The 14,243-nt window shown below is 39.6% G+C and overlaps 1 protein-coding gene across 3 annotated transcripts in view; it reads left to right on the top strand.

The window, feature by feature from the left end:
- Positions 1–2,930, top strand: part of PDZRN4 (PDZ domain containing ring finger 4) — a gene marked incomplete at its 5' end in the record, with an annotated part of 231,564 nt that extends 228,634 nt beyond the window's left edge. For all 3 annotated transcript variants that reach the window (XM_083858913.1, XM_083858914.1, XM_083858915.1), the window contains one exon: positions 1,177–2,930. In XM_083858913.1, coding sequence (XP_083715039.1) covers positions 1,177–2,703 — 1,527 coding nt within the window. In that variant the 3' untranslated portion in view covers positions 2,704–2,930. The remainder of the gene's footprint in view (positions 1–1,176) is intronic.
- Positions 2,931–14,243: the final 11,313 nt, after the last annotated feature.

The following is a 14,243-nucleotide window of genomic DNA, read 5'->3' as shown; positions in this document are numbered from 1 at the left end:
AACAGTTGAAGAAATGAAACCAGATGAAGAGTAGGTGATCATGAGGTGCACATGAAGAGAGGAGAAGGGATGACATAGGAGACACATTTTCATCCTGTTTTACTGTTTGTCAAAGTAGATAAGAAGGGAATTTTAACAGTGGCCTCTTCAAGTTTGTTTCCTTTCCTTGGGTGCACTGTACTTCTTTTCTCTCCTGATTATTACAGTCATTATACATAATTATGCAATTACAACTCCTAAAAAAACGTGGTATTTGGACAGTGCTGTGTGTAGGTAGATACTCGGTCATATAAACTGCACTCTGCATGATTCTTTGCTTATCTGATTTGAAAAATAAAGCGTCTTTCTCTTCAGAGAGATATTATCTCACATTCTATGGAATATAAATAGGTTGAGAATATAAATAGGTGAGGTATAATGAGTGGAGTGTTAATTAGCAGTCAAAAAGCTTGACATTATACCCATGGCAAAGCATTCAGTGTTGTTCTGAACTTATTGAAAGACTTTTTTATTATTTTTTAGGAACATAAATTCTAACAATGGAAATAAATGTATTTTCAAAAAGAGTTTCCAGGGATAAAATGGACTGAGGTCCTTCTGAGCAAAATCCTAAAATCCAAAATTAACACTTTTTCAGAAAAAGGTGAACACAAGAAGTGTAGGAGAAAGCCATGGAAGGTGTAATGGAGCAAAAAAAGTTCACTCTTTTAAAAAAGAAACAGTAGTCTTTGTAAGGTTGTATTAGTCATTGCTTCATTGGCTGCTTGCTCTGTTTGTTTGAGGTGATACCAGTACTGAAGCTTTCTCTCAAGCTTGAGAAGATTTCATCTCCACCAGTTTCTGGCCATAATCCAGAATCAAAAACAGCTCACCATCTGGTGATCATTATCTTTAAGCGTTGCAAAGAGATGGCTTAGCTAGAGAGGGAAATATTCCTTTCTGGACTTTAGAAGCCATGTCACTAGTACAGTAATTCACTTTCTTTGCTCAGTATGGAAACCACAGCATAACTCTCAGAAATGTTTAAAAGCTATGAGCAGTAGGACTGCTGTTTAGTGATCTCTTTTAATTCAACTTAAATCAGATCCCAGCTGTTTAAGCAAAACAGAGCTGGAAAATATTCTCCTGTAGTAGGATCTGTGTTTAATAATCCTTTTGGTTTACTCATTTTTTTAGCCAAAGAAACATGAAGAGGAAGATGGCACTACAGACACTGCAACCTCATCATCCAACAATCATGAGAAGGACAGTGGTGTGGGACCTACAGATGAAAGTCTCCGAAATGACGAGAGCTCAGAGCAAGAAAATGCAACAGAGGAGCAGAACAGAGCTGCCCTGCAGAGCAAACGGGATCTGGGCCACAGCCAGGATACATTAGGCAGCGTTGAGCTCCAGTGCAATGAAAGCTTTGTGTCTGGGGAATACGTTGAATCTGATTTCATAGGACACCCAGAGGAGGAATGTGAAAGGTTTCGGCAGCTGTTGGAACTGAAGTGCAAGATTCGAAACCATGGGGAGTATGATCTTTATTACTCAAGCAGCATGATAGAATGCAACAGAAGAGAGCAAGATGGAGTGGAGCATGAGCTGCAGCTACTTAATGAGGAACTGAGGAACATTGAACTTGAATGCCAGAATATTATGCAAGCTCACCGGCTCCAAAAGGTGAGAGATCAGTATGGAGACATTTGGGCTTTACATGATGAAAGTTTCAGGAATTATAGCACCAGCACAGACGTACAAAGAGGCAAACTGGATGACATCATGGAGCATCCTGAGAAGTCTGACAAGGACAGCTCCAGTGCCTACAACACTGCTGAAAGCTGCAGGAGCACTCCACTGACTGTGGAGCGATCCCCTGATAACTCTCTCCAGAGGATGATCAGCATAACCAACAGGAAAAACCTGAGGACCACAATTGTAGCTAATCAGTCATCCTCAGGACAAAGCAACAGGGAGACAACCTTAGCCAAAACCAAACCCGCTGAGCAAAACAGTGCTGCAGAGAATGCAGGGCTGGCATCAGAAAGCAGCAAATTCACAGACCAGGAAAGGCAAGGCAGCGAGCACATCCCTTATTTGTCTCCATATCACAGTTCTTCTTACAGGTACGGGAACATACCTGCTCATGCAAAGCATTATCAAAGCTATATGCAACTGATCCAGCAGAAGTCTGCTGTGGAGTATGCCCAAAGCCAGCTCAGCCTGGTGAGCATGTGCAAAGACTCACAGAAGTGCGCAGAGCCCAAGATGGAATGGAAAGTGAAAATAAGAAGCGATGGGACGAGGTACATCACAAAGAGACCGGTTCGAGACAGGATCCTGAAGGAACGTGCCTTAAAAATTAAAGAGGAGCGCAGTGGGATGACGACAGATGATGATACAATGAGTGAGATGAAGATGGGTCGCTACTGGAGCAAAGAAGAGCGGAAGCAACATTTGGTGCGTGCTAAGGAGCAGAGGAGGCGGCGGGAGTTCATGATGAGGAGCAGGCTGGAGTGTCTTAAGGAAAGTCCACAGAGTGGCAGCGAGGGCAAAAAAGAAATCAACATTATTGAACTGAGTCACAAAAAAATGATGAAAAAGAGAAACAAGAAAATCTTGGACAACTGGATGACAATACAAGAACTGATGACACATGGTGCTAAATCCCCAGACGGCACAAGAGTGCACAATGCCTTTTTATCAGTTACTACTGTATGAACACAACTTCTATCAGAGAGTATACTACCAGTTTAGGTAGAGTACAATTGCCTCGTTCAATGTGGCATTTTTATATATTTTGTGACTGTTTATAGTTTGATCTTTTTGTAAGCAAAATGACCTGGTATTTTTCATTTGTTTTTCATATAACAGTACCTTCTTTATCTGGCAGTTTTTCTTTATCCTGCAATATATTCATATTATTAATTTGTAGAAAAAAAATAGAAAAGTAAAGCAAAAAAATTCTTAACCTAACACATATCCTGTAACTTAAGATCTGGATTTATTTCTCTAATTTTGCTTTTTCTACTTTAATAACAATACAATACCAATCCAAAATGCTTTATACTGTATCCTTGGCTTAACAAGTTTTAAAGTTTTACATCTTAGATTGAATCTGTTTATAAAACATATGTCACATCCCATCACATAGATAAGAATGACATTTTTCCAACTGCATATTTTACAGTACATTTAATCTGTAAATTGTAATTGTATTTGTCCAAGTAAAGTGTAGGTGGGCAATTCTCCTGTGTTATGTAGTGGCATTGGTCTTGTAGCTGAGAAGTATGTGATAATTGTGAAGATGAAAGAGAAATAAATTATTGTTTATCTTTAAGAAAAAAAAAGCAAGCATTGTTTTATTTAGATTGAAAATTTGCCTTTTAGTGTAAGCCATATCACTATACATGATACTTACAGTATATAGAGATTTCAAGAACAAAGGAAACAATTCCATAGGATATTTCTTATTAATTAGCTTTTAATTTTGCAGAACACATAGAATGAGTGGGTCTTTTCTGGCTTTTCCTTACCTGCTATTATTAATTAATTAAATGATTCATTGATGTATTACTATGTTGTAAGATGTTAGGTAACTGCCATGACTCCTCTCCCTGGCTCAGCTTGCTATTTGTTCTACGCATACAAAACATGAACACAGCATATGCCTAACATGCATGAGCCGAGTCTCATGCAAGAAAATCTAGCAGTGACATTTTCATAGAATGTGAGCTAAGGAAAAACAGAGAATGAAAAGCAACTAATTGAGTTAAGGGTGTACAATTATTGTTGAGAAGCATCCAAATAATTTAAAAGAGCCTCAGTGGGAGCTGGCTGGAGCTCAGGAGCAATGGCAACTTCTTGTCTGGGTGCTTGATGGACTCCCTAGCTCTCCGTGCAGCAGAGGCACCTCTGCTACTTCTGGGGCATCTTCTGAGCTGCTGTTGCTGCTGGCAGCCTGGTGAGTTAGAGCAAGTGAAATGACTAGTCTTGGGCAGTCAGTGGGGTTGAAGACCTAGCCTAATAACTTCATTTTCATTGTCCTTGTGCTTGACTCACAGCAATTCCTAACTGATTGTAGTGCTTTCCATAGCAGGATGAGGTTGCAGAAGGGCACATTATGGTATTTCCAAACTACCTAATTCTGGGAATCACTCATTTTTTTTTTAACCACTTTTGTCATTAGTTGACATTGGCAGCACTCTTTGCATCTCCAGGCATGTGAATACCATAAGAACACTGCTCTCTATGTGGTTAGGAAAATTATGCCACTGATATGTCACAGTTTGATAATCAGAAAATTCTCTCCTCAGGACTCAGAGAGACATCATGCTAAATCCTCACTAAACATATATCTGTTCAGGCTCAATGAAAAACACCTCCACTGTTTTCTGTTAAATTCGAAAAAGTGTGGAATCCCTGACCAGAAGGGATCATAGGGTCTCATACAGTATTGCTTCAAGGGGTTGATACAAGATTGTCTCTAGCTGAGCCTAGGAATTGTCTTTGACCAACCTAGGTCATCTAGGAAGGTACACATTCTTCTGGAGACATCACAGCACAGAGGTTTGGCTGTTTCCCTTATTGCATTCCAGTAATCACACTTAAATACAGGTCTCCTTCCTAATCTGAGTTCAGCTGCCATCAGCTCAGGACAATGGCTACTGTTCTGTCTTTCCCTTAGATACAGAACTTACTGATTTTTTCCCATTACTAAATCATGACACAGAGCTCTCATCACACTAGTGTGACACTTAAATTTGGAGAACAGGAATCTTCAGAAAATATAGTATCATTATTTCATCAGTGAGAAATAAAAGTAGGAAAATCCATGTCTAATTAGAGAAAAGTCCTAATTGGAGGGTGGTGGGGTGGGGTGACTAAATGGAGGGGAGGAGAGGAGCTAAGAAATAGAGAATAATTAGAGGGAAAAAAAAAAAAAAAGAATAAACAATATTTATAGTGTACTAATAGTCTGTAAGTGGAAATATGTCCAAATCTGGGGAGATCTGTCAAAGTCTAGTAAGACAAAAGAGAAAACTAAGAGGTGATACCGAAACACTGTTTATAGCATATGTGATGTGATTTCTATCTGAGCACATGCCTGCCAGAACCCAGGCTCCTTTCTTCTTCACTGCCTGAAATATCGTGTCCCTACCTAATCTTTAATTTGAGCTGTTTCAAGCAGCCCACAGTTTGCTCTCCCTTTTTCTAAACTGCGGTTATTAAGTGTCATTTTCCTTTTTCTCTGGGCAGTTTAAGAGAGAAGTATTAGTTTTTGCCTGATTAAATGCCTTGATCATTCCTGATAGCATAAAAATAACCATGCAGCCTAGAGAAGGGCTGCAAAGCCACCCAGGGTGGTGGTACACAGGGGCTGCATGACAGGTGAGTGTTTTACTGTTCACTGCTCTCAGCTGGTTTCTTTGCAGGACAGGACTCAGCATTGCACTCTCTCATTCCAGCAGTTTTGTATCAGTGAAATCCCATGCTGACATCCCACATGCGGTCTATTCCTGCATGTATTTTTTCAAAATATTGTAATTTTTACTGAGAAAAATAACATTTTAGCACTAAAGCAAATTAAAAGAGAAGGAACAAAATGCTTTTTATGTTGTTATAAATCTTTTCAAACTTGTCTGTTGAGAACTTTTTTCATATGAAGGAACATAAAACTGCTTTCCAACTGGAACAAGACCAGATCTTGTTTAGCAGGATTGCTCTGAAATAAAGAGCAAAAGTCAGGGAAGAGTAGCTGCATGGATATGTTACCATGGCCACATCACTGCTGGGAAAGGAGTTAATGTCCCACTCATCCTTCCCCCAACACTAGTACCCAGCTGAGACCAGTGGGAGGTAATTTTTCCTATGAAGCCAACAAAATGGCCTTGTAAAAATACTTGTGCCACTTGACAACTGTATTGCAAACTGATTTAGGAGCACTGCTCACCATAAGTAGGCTAAAATCTGTGGGATCCCTGAATCATCCTCTCGATGTAAATATCCTAAAAGGGAAAAAGGTGTGAGCATGCCAATAAACTAAACCTGGATCAGATTTTTTTTTTTTTTTTTTAAGAGACTGGTAACTTTATTGGAATTGAACACAAGCAATCAGAGACGAAATCTAGTCTATGCTTGTTACATTGCCCTGTGAGAGGGCACAAGGACCTGACAAGAGATGATACAACACCTTTAGCATTACACTTTCTGGACTAACAGGGATTTAATTATTCATTATTATCATGATGCTTGACTTTTTAAATTTGTTTTTGTTTAACTAATATTCATTTTCAACCTCCATTTCTTTGTACAAACTGTAGAATAGAACCCCTTTTTATTTTTCATGATGTGGCATTGATGCTAAAATATTCAAAACTGGAATCACCCCATGTTCCTAATCTTTAAACTGCTGATCACAAACATGTATGTGCTAAGTGCTCTATTAATATCAATTTCATGCACCCACTGCTTTTTCAGAGTATTAAATGCTCTTCAGGAATGAGGATAAAATTAAGACTATGGGAGCTGCCATTTGGCTACAGCAACACAGAGCAGCTGTCAGAAACCTCTCTCTCTGAGAGTGTGTTACTCTCAGAGAGGCCAGTTGGCTAATACCTGGAGAAGGAGAAAGGATATTGCAGAGATCACGAGTAGGTTTTATTATCTTTAAATGCCTTTGCTCTGAAACATGTTTGTTTCAAGAAGAGCATTCCACATGCTTGGATGGCAGTTGCTGCATATTGTACAGATTTTGCCCAGATTTTCAGATGTTGGTAATCTTGCTCTAATGTCAGCTACTGCATGAAAAACGGAGCGGTTTTGGATGGCACCTCTGAGACAAGATGCAGCCTGGGATTTGGGATGCACCTGGCAAGGCAGCAAGCTCAAGTATACAGTCCCTGGGCTCTTCTCAGGAGTGAGAGGGTTCCTGGCCTTCTGGGAAAGGGGTCCACCTCTCAACTCTCTCAGCCTTCAGTGCAGCTTTTCCTGTTCCTGGTAATTAAGGATCTTGGCTTCCCTTGCCCAATTCCTCTGGTTCTGAGCCAGGAAAAATGGCTTTTATGTAGAGGTTCAGAACCTCAATACCTGTGAAGTTAAGAAGTGAAATTACTCTACTGTAAAGATTGCTTAGATGAAGCTCAAAGGAAGAAAGGATTGTCTTACATACTCATATGCAATCCTGGTTGTGACAGCTGTAGGTAGTGGGGCTGAGCTATAGACATATTGCTTACAACTGATATGAACTGTAAAGTAACATGTATGTGCTGCTTTTCACAGGCACTAGACCATGGGGAGAGACTGAGTCCTTACTCGATAATTAGTCTGTCTCATGCCAATCCTCCCTACTGATAGCTTCTTTCTTCAGTAAGTGTACAAGATGTCCCAAAACAAAGATGTCCTTCTGGCATACAAAAATCTGTAATTTGACAATGTCATCCAGGAGATGTAATGTGTTCTGGGATACACTCAGGTACCAGGGAAGGGCCATCAGCAATATTTCACAAAGATGCTGGCCTCCTCTTCATCTAGACTAGTTCATGGTTTAGATATAAGATTCTGGTTTTGGTGGGGTTTTTTTGGTTTTGTTTTTGTTTTTTTTTAATTTTTTATTTGGATTTTAAATTTTAGTTTAAAATTTTAATTTCCTGGCTCTCTAAGGTCGAATTGCACTTTTAACCAACTCTCCATCTCCCTGTCCTTTCCTTCTCCCTCTCCTTTCCTTCTCCCTTTCCTTCTCCCTTTCCTTTCCTTTCCTTTCCTTTCCTTTCCTTTCCTTTCCTTTCCTTTCCTTTCCTTTCCTTTCCTTTCCTTTCCTTTCCTTTCCTTTCCTTTCCTTTCCTTTCCTTTCCTTTCCTTTCCTTTCCTTTCCTTTCCTTTCCTTTCCTTTTCCCTTCCCTCCCTTCCCCTTCCCTTTTTCCTTTGTCCTTTGTCCTTTGTCCTTTTCTTTCTGGAAGCAAGACTTCTGAACTTGAAAGGTAATACATGTTGAAGGGGAGATTTCACTAAAAGAAGACTTTTTTTTCTCATAGATCAGTATATCAACACAAATGGAGACCTTTGTCTGACTATAACTGTAAGTTTTCATCTGTAGTCAATTTAGGTGGTTCATTTGGCACATTTCCTATGCCACTTGAAGTTCATTCTACTGAAGGGCTGCAAATGTCTTTGGTGATGGCTCAGTACAGAGCGAATTTTTAAATGTTGGAGGAAAGGAAGACCTTTTAAAACATATGCTCCCTTATTTGTGAGATACACACACAAAAAGCATATTAACCCAAATGCTTTTTTAATGAAGAGACTTGCAACAAACAGTAAATTGTGTTAATCTGTGGATACATACATAAAGAGGTATTTCACTTGCTGTAGAATTTTAAGAACCTCCATTGCCCAAAATTCAATTTGAGAAATAAGACACTGGTTCTACTCCTTAATAGATTTTAAACAATTCAGTCCTATTTTTTCTGCGTTTAGACTGATACTGAACCAGAATGATGCTAAAGTCTGTTTTGACCTAGGAATAAAGCAGTAAACTTCAATTAGTGCAGTGTCTGTGCAGGCATTTATTGAGATCAGGTGTTGGTTATCAAACCCCATGGCTTTAATACTTTGTCATCACTTGGGAGCATCTGCACTGCAATAAGCATTAGACATACTGTGCTATTTGTTCTTCCAATACATTCCCAGAAGTGTCTAACTTATTCCAGAGCACTAGGAGCAAATCAAAGCTGATGTCTGGCTCCAATGACAAAAAAAAAAAAAAAAAAAAAAAAAAAAAAAAAAAAAAAAAAAAAAGAATGCACACAGAATTTTAAGTATGAAGTGAATATATGAAACTCTCATCTTGACAGTGGAGAAGAAGCCAAAAGATGAAAATTAAAGTTGCATGATGAAAGATGAAAAGGTTGAAGCCACTGTTTTGACTACTGGACCTTGCAGGAAAGATATTTGGAGAAAGACCGAAAGAAAAAGTTAAGTGGGTGAATAACACATAAAATTTACCTCTGATAAAAATACTACTTTCTTTGCACATCAAAGGCAATCCTCTTATTTTCATAAGTTATTTAACCCCATTGGCAATCTCTGCAATGTATAAATTTTTCTGATGGAATGAAAAGTATCTTCTTAATGGTGTATAGACACTATATGGAGAGCCGGTTGTACAGCATAAATATTCATATAAGCAAAGATGCTGCCAGACTCCTGACTTGAAATGATATCTAAAATGAATATATAACAACGATATTATGATTTTCATCTCCTTTTTCTCCCAAAATTTGGGACCTGGCTGCATAGTCAGAGTAAAGAAATGCACCTGGAAGATCGTGTTTTGGTTAGGTACAGGGAATTCAAATGAAAGCTCCTCAAACTCGACAGTTTAATTTACTTCTCTTAAGCTCTTTAATACCAAACTTATCAGTTCTCTCTGTTAGGCATTAACTTGTTAAATGAGTCTTAATTATACATAAGCAGATGGAGATTTGAATTAAAATTACCTTACACTCGAGTGGCTTTAGTTCATTAGAACATATCTTCCTCTTAATCATTTAGGCAGTCTCATCATCTTTCATATATAAAGTTATTAAAGTATTCCAATTTCCATATTTCTTCAGATACATCCACTATTAAATGGCACATAATACACATTAGTTGGTGACTTATACCATTCAATAGTTAGTGAATTATTCATGTCAGTAACAATTTTTAGACTTTTATGTCATCTGTATTATTTTATTTTAAAGGGTTTATATTTACAGAATGTCTCATCTTTTACCCCATCTCAATTTTCAATGCAAATTTGAATGCCTCACCATTTCTACTGGTGTTAAAAGGATTAATATCCCCTGCTTGTTTTGCACTCCCATTGTCTGAGGAATGGAAGTGGATTCAAAGTGGCTCCCACTACAAAACAAGTGTATGCTTACTGGGAGGTATGGGAGTGAGATAAAAGAAGGTAGCATTATTCTTTTCTTTTGTCTTTCTTTTGCACTATCATAATATCTGGATTCTCTAAAACCAAGATGTTCCTTAGAATTTGCCTTTCCTGCAAAATTAAAAGGGAAAAAATGCCTAAAGGAAAACAAAATTTGAAAGTTTGTGCAGGCTTTAGTGGATATCACCTCACCTGAGTGTAATGGCCTCAAAATTGGGATACTAGTTAAACTAGCCATCTAGGTTAAGAGTTGAAGTTAGCTCCAGGAATAGAGAGGAGAAAAGACAGCTGATTTCTCTCTTCAGGAAGGATGTCCTGTGGAGGATATTTGTCCAACTAATTCAAGCTGGACCTCTAATTTTTATATAGCTTTAGCAAAGTAAAAAATGTCTGTCTTAAAGTACGTTAATGCCTTTCAAAAAAATAGATAGAAAACAGGTAACTGTGTATGAAATTCTCCTCTTTCACCTGCTTTGAAAGAATCCTAAATGCATATGCTGAGAGACTCATGTGTCTGTCTTAGACAGAGAAAAGTACCAAGTGATTTAATCAACTGGTTCTATGTACCTCGTGGGGAAAATCAAAAAAGAATTGGACAAAAAGTATCATTTTAGTTCCAGTAAGCAATTTACAGCCATTCACAGTGGGACTTTTCAAAGACAAAAGCATCCAATATTCCCTGCTAAAGGCAGCATACTATTCTCAGTATCCCTTTAGCTAATGTATTAACCAGGTATCTTCAGTGTCAAATAATGAGTCTGTAATACAGAAATCACTGTGTTAGCTGGATGATGAAGAATGGCAGCTTAGTCAAAAGGCTGAGGTCACACTGGCAAACATTGCAGCCGTCATCGAGCAAAGGGATGGGCTGTGAGAGGCTTTCACAAAAAGAGGATACTGACATTGACCTGAATGTTTTCAGAAGGAAAGGAAACTCACTGCATCCTGGGAGCCTCAGCAAGACACTTTGACCATGTGGCCATTTCACCCCCCAGTTCCTCTGAAAACACTGATGCCCTGTAAGATGTGGATTTATCATCATTATTCTCAATGAATTCCAGTTCTAGTTTCTTGAGAGAGAGAGAGAATGCTACTGCTTGCCTAGCAGGAAGCTTATGAAAATAATACCAAATCATGTGAGGTCCTGAGGAGTTGGGCAGATATTAGTTGGAAAGGACCTACAGCCATCATCTAGTCCAGCTGATCAACCAATCCAGGGCTGGGCAAAAGTTTAAGCGTTCTATTTAAGGCATTGTTCAAATGATTGCAGCATGGACCACATCTCTAGGAAGCCTAGTGTCTGACCATCCTGTCAGTAAATAAATGATTCCTGATGTCCAGTGTCAACCTCACCTAGTGCAGTGTTAGACCATTCTCACTTGTCCCATAACTGGATTCCAGGGAGATGAGATCACAGCCTCCTTCACTACCTCATCTACTCAGGAAGCTGTAGAGAGCAAGGAGGTCACACCTCTCCCTCCTTTTCTCCAAACTAGACAAACCCAAAGCCTCATAGTACTTTCCTTCCAACCCTTTCACCAGCTTTGTTGCTCTCCTTTGGACACATTTGAATACCATCACCTTATTCTTGAATCGTGGAGTCCAGCACACAACATTCCAGGTAAGGCCACACCAGTGCTGAATACAGTGGGATAATCACTTCTTTTGACCATGCTTGATGCATCCCAGGAAGGAGTTTGTTCTCCTGACTGCCAGAGCACTCTGCTAACTTACATCAAGCCTGTCACCAAAGAGCGGGCCCCAGATCCCTTTCTGCAGAGCTGCTTGCCAGCCACATCCTCTCCTTCAGCACAGAGATGTTCAGTTGTGAACATGGCAGTGAAGCAGAGTTGAAATATGAAACTCCTTGTTAACATGACCTAAGAACTTCTAATGAAAAAAATCAGCTTAGCTTAGCTTAGCTTCTATGAACTGCTAAGGTCATGGCATGAGAAGTAAGAAGGATGAAAAGGAGTAGCAGATACTGTTATGGTCTCTTTTCCTCATGGTGACACTGAAGAATAAACATGGTGCAGTGTTCTGCAGCTGGAAGATGGAAGTGGTAATTTCAGTGTTTAAGGATAAAAAAGGTGATTTCTTCTATCCTCTACCACATAGTTGGCATGCACAGCTTAGTACCAAAGCACCAGTATGCAGGAGGCTGTATTTGTACAGTAGCAACAGTGCTTACAGCCCCCCTGCATAGACTCATATCCACAGCAGCTCTTCACCATGCCACAGTGGGACCTACTGTAACTGCAGCAGTTTTTTTGCTGAAAAATGTTAAGATATAAATTGTCAAAGATAAAACATATAACATATTATATAAATACACTGCTTTACGCCCATTGCGAAGGTACTGTTCAAGGCAAAATGACCTTCTTTAACTTCTCTAAAATGTTACAGGGAAGTGTGTTATTGTGTTTATTTATATTCACCTTCATGAGTGAGTCCCCAAGGACACAATAATCCATGAAGGAGGAGAGGAGAAGCTTCCCTCACAGCAGGAGAATATTTTCATTATCCCATTAATAGTGTAGAAGAGGTATGGACAAAAGATCCCCTCTGCTTGCAGAAGGAGACCAGTGAAATTGACTGCACGCTTTTCATCCTCAGTCATACACCTGCATGGGTTCATGGACCTGTATAAGTCCAGTGGATTGGCATTCAATAGAGCAGCAATCAGCATCCAGGCAGGGTGAGCTCAACTAGATTTGTGGCTTTGAGGAATATAGTGACAAAAGCCATAAAGTTTCCGTAGCCATTTTCCCCACCTCCTCCGCTTAACTCTTCATTCGTGACCTGGCTGATGGGACAGAGTGCACCCTCAGCAAGTTTAAACTGTACAAAACTGGAAAGAGTTGCTGACACACCAGGTGCTAGTGCTGCCATCCAGAGGTATCTGGACAGGCTAGAGGGATGGACCAATAGGCATCTCCTGAAGGTCAAAAAAAGGGAAATGCCAAGCTCTGAGCCTGGGAAGGACTAAGCCTATGCACCACTGTATGCTGTAAGCCATCTGTCCATATAACAGCTTTGCTGAAAAGCCTGATGTACACTAAGTTGAACATGAGCCAGAAACGTGCCCTGTCCATGTCAGTGGAGACTGCCATATCCAGTCCTGGGTTCCCCCCACAAGTCATACATGGACATGCTAGACTGGTCTAGTTAAGACACATGTACATGATTAAGGGGCTGGAGCACCTGTCAAAAAAGGACAGGTTGAGACAGCTTTGTCAATTCAGCCTGGGAAAAGAAGTCTCAGAAGGACCTAATCAATGTGTATAAATACTTGATGAGGGAAGAAAGACAATGGAGTCAGAATGCTCTCAGTGAAGATCAGCAAAAGAATAACAGGCAGTGACAAAAAACTGAAATGCAGAAAAATCTGATTAAAGAGAAAAAAGCTTTTCTTTGATGTGCATGGTCAAACACTGTCACAGGATGTCCAAAGAGGCTGGAGAGTCTCCAGCCTTGGACATATTCAAAACCTAATTAAACACACACATTTCTGATCAAATTACTCTTAACTGACACTGCTTTGAGAAGGGCATTGGATGGGGAGATCTCCAGATGTGCATTCCAGCCTCAGTGGTTCTGTGATTCTTTGGTCAACTAAATTACAAGCACAAAGCTTTTGAATGCAGGAAAGGACAATGAGAGCTGATCAGTCATGTGGGCTGTATAAGTCATGAAGTGCTTTGCTTTTTGACTAGAGCTCACACAGAGCTCTTGGCACATTTTATGAATAAAATCCAGCCCATTCCTTGCAAATGATGAAATTTGGCAATATCCTAAAGGACACAGGCAGAATCACTCCAAAGGATGTGATCTCACAGACAAGCAAAGCCCATCAATCCACATCTGCATGAGGGTGCCCAAACCCACACCCCTGGGTTTCTGGAACAAAACAATGTATTTTTGATTGCTGGGGTTTTTCCCCACAGGCAACCTGCAAACAGTATGTGAATGTAATGTTAACTGCTAATTGCATCATTTTAGCAGTTTGACATTGCATCTTACTAATGCTTGTTTTTCCAGGATATAGTGGAGAAATATAATCATATTAACACTGTGAAAGCAAACACAGAGGTAGTATAAATTGTTAATGCAATCTCCTTTCAAGCAGCTTGTTTGAACAGTGCACTGGTGTATGAGAAAATGCCAGCCTTTCAGTCTTCCCAAATAGTGCAGTGCTTGCAGTCCGCTGCAGAATAAACATATACATTCTGTTTAAGGTAACAGATGTTCATCTGCTGTATGTTCCCATGAGCACCCAATCTTTTGCCTGCATTCTGCTACCATTTGCCTGAGACCCACCTGTGAG

This window comes from Zosterops lateralis (assembly GCF_965231275.1).
Source record: "Zosterops lateralis genome assembly, chromosome: 4".
Taxonomy (NCBI): domain Eukaryota; kingdom Metazoa; phylum Chordata; class Aves; order Passeriformes; family Zosteropidae; genus Zosterops; species Zosterops lateralis.
This window is presented reverse-complemented; position numbering and strand designations above follow the sequence as displayed.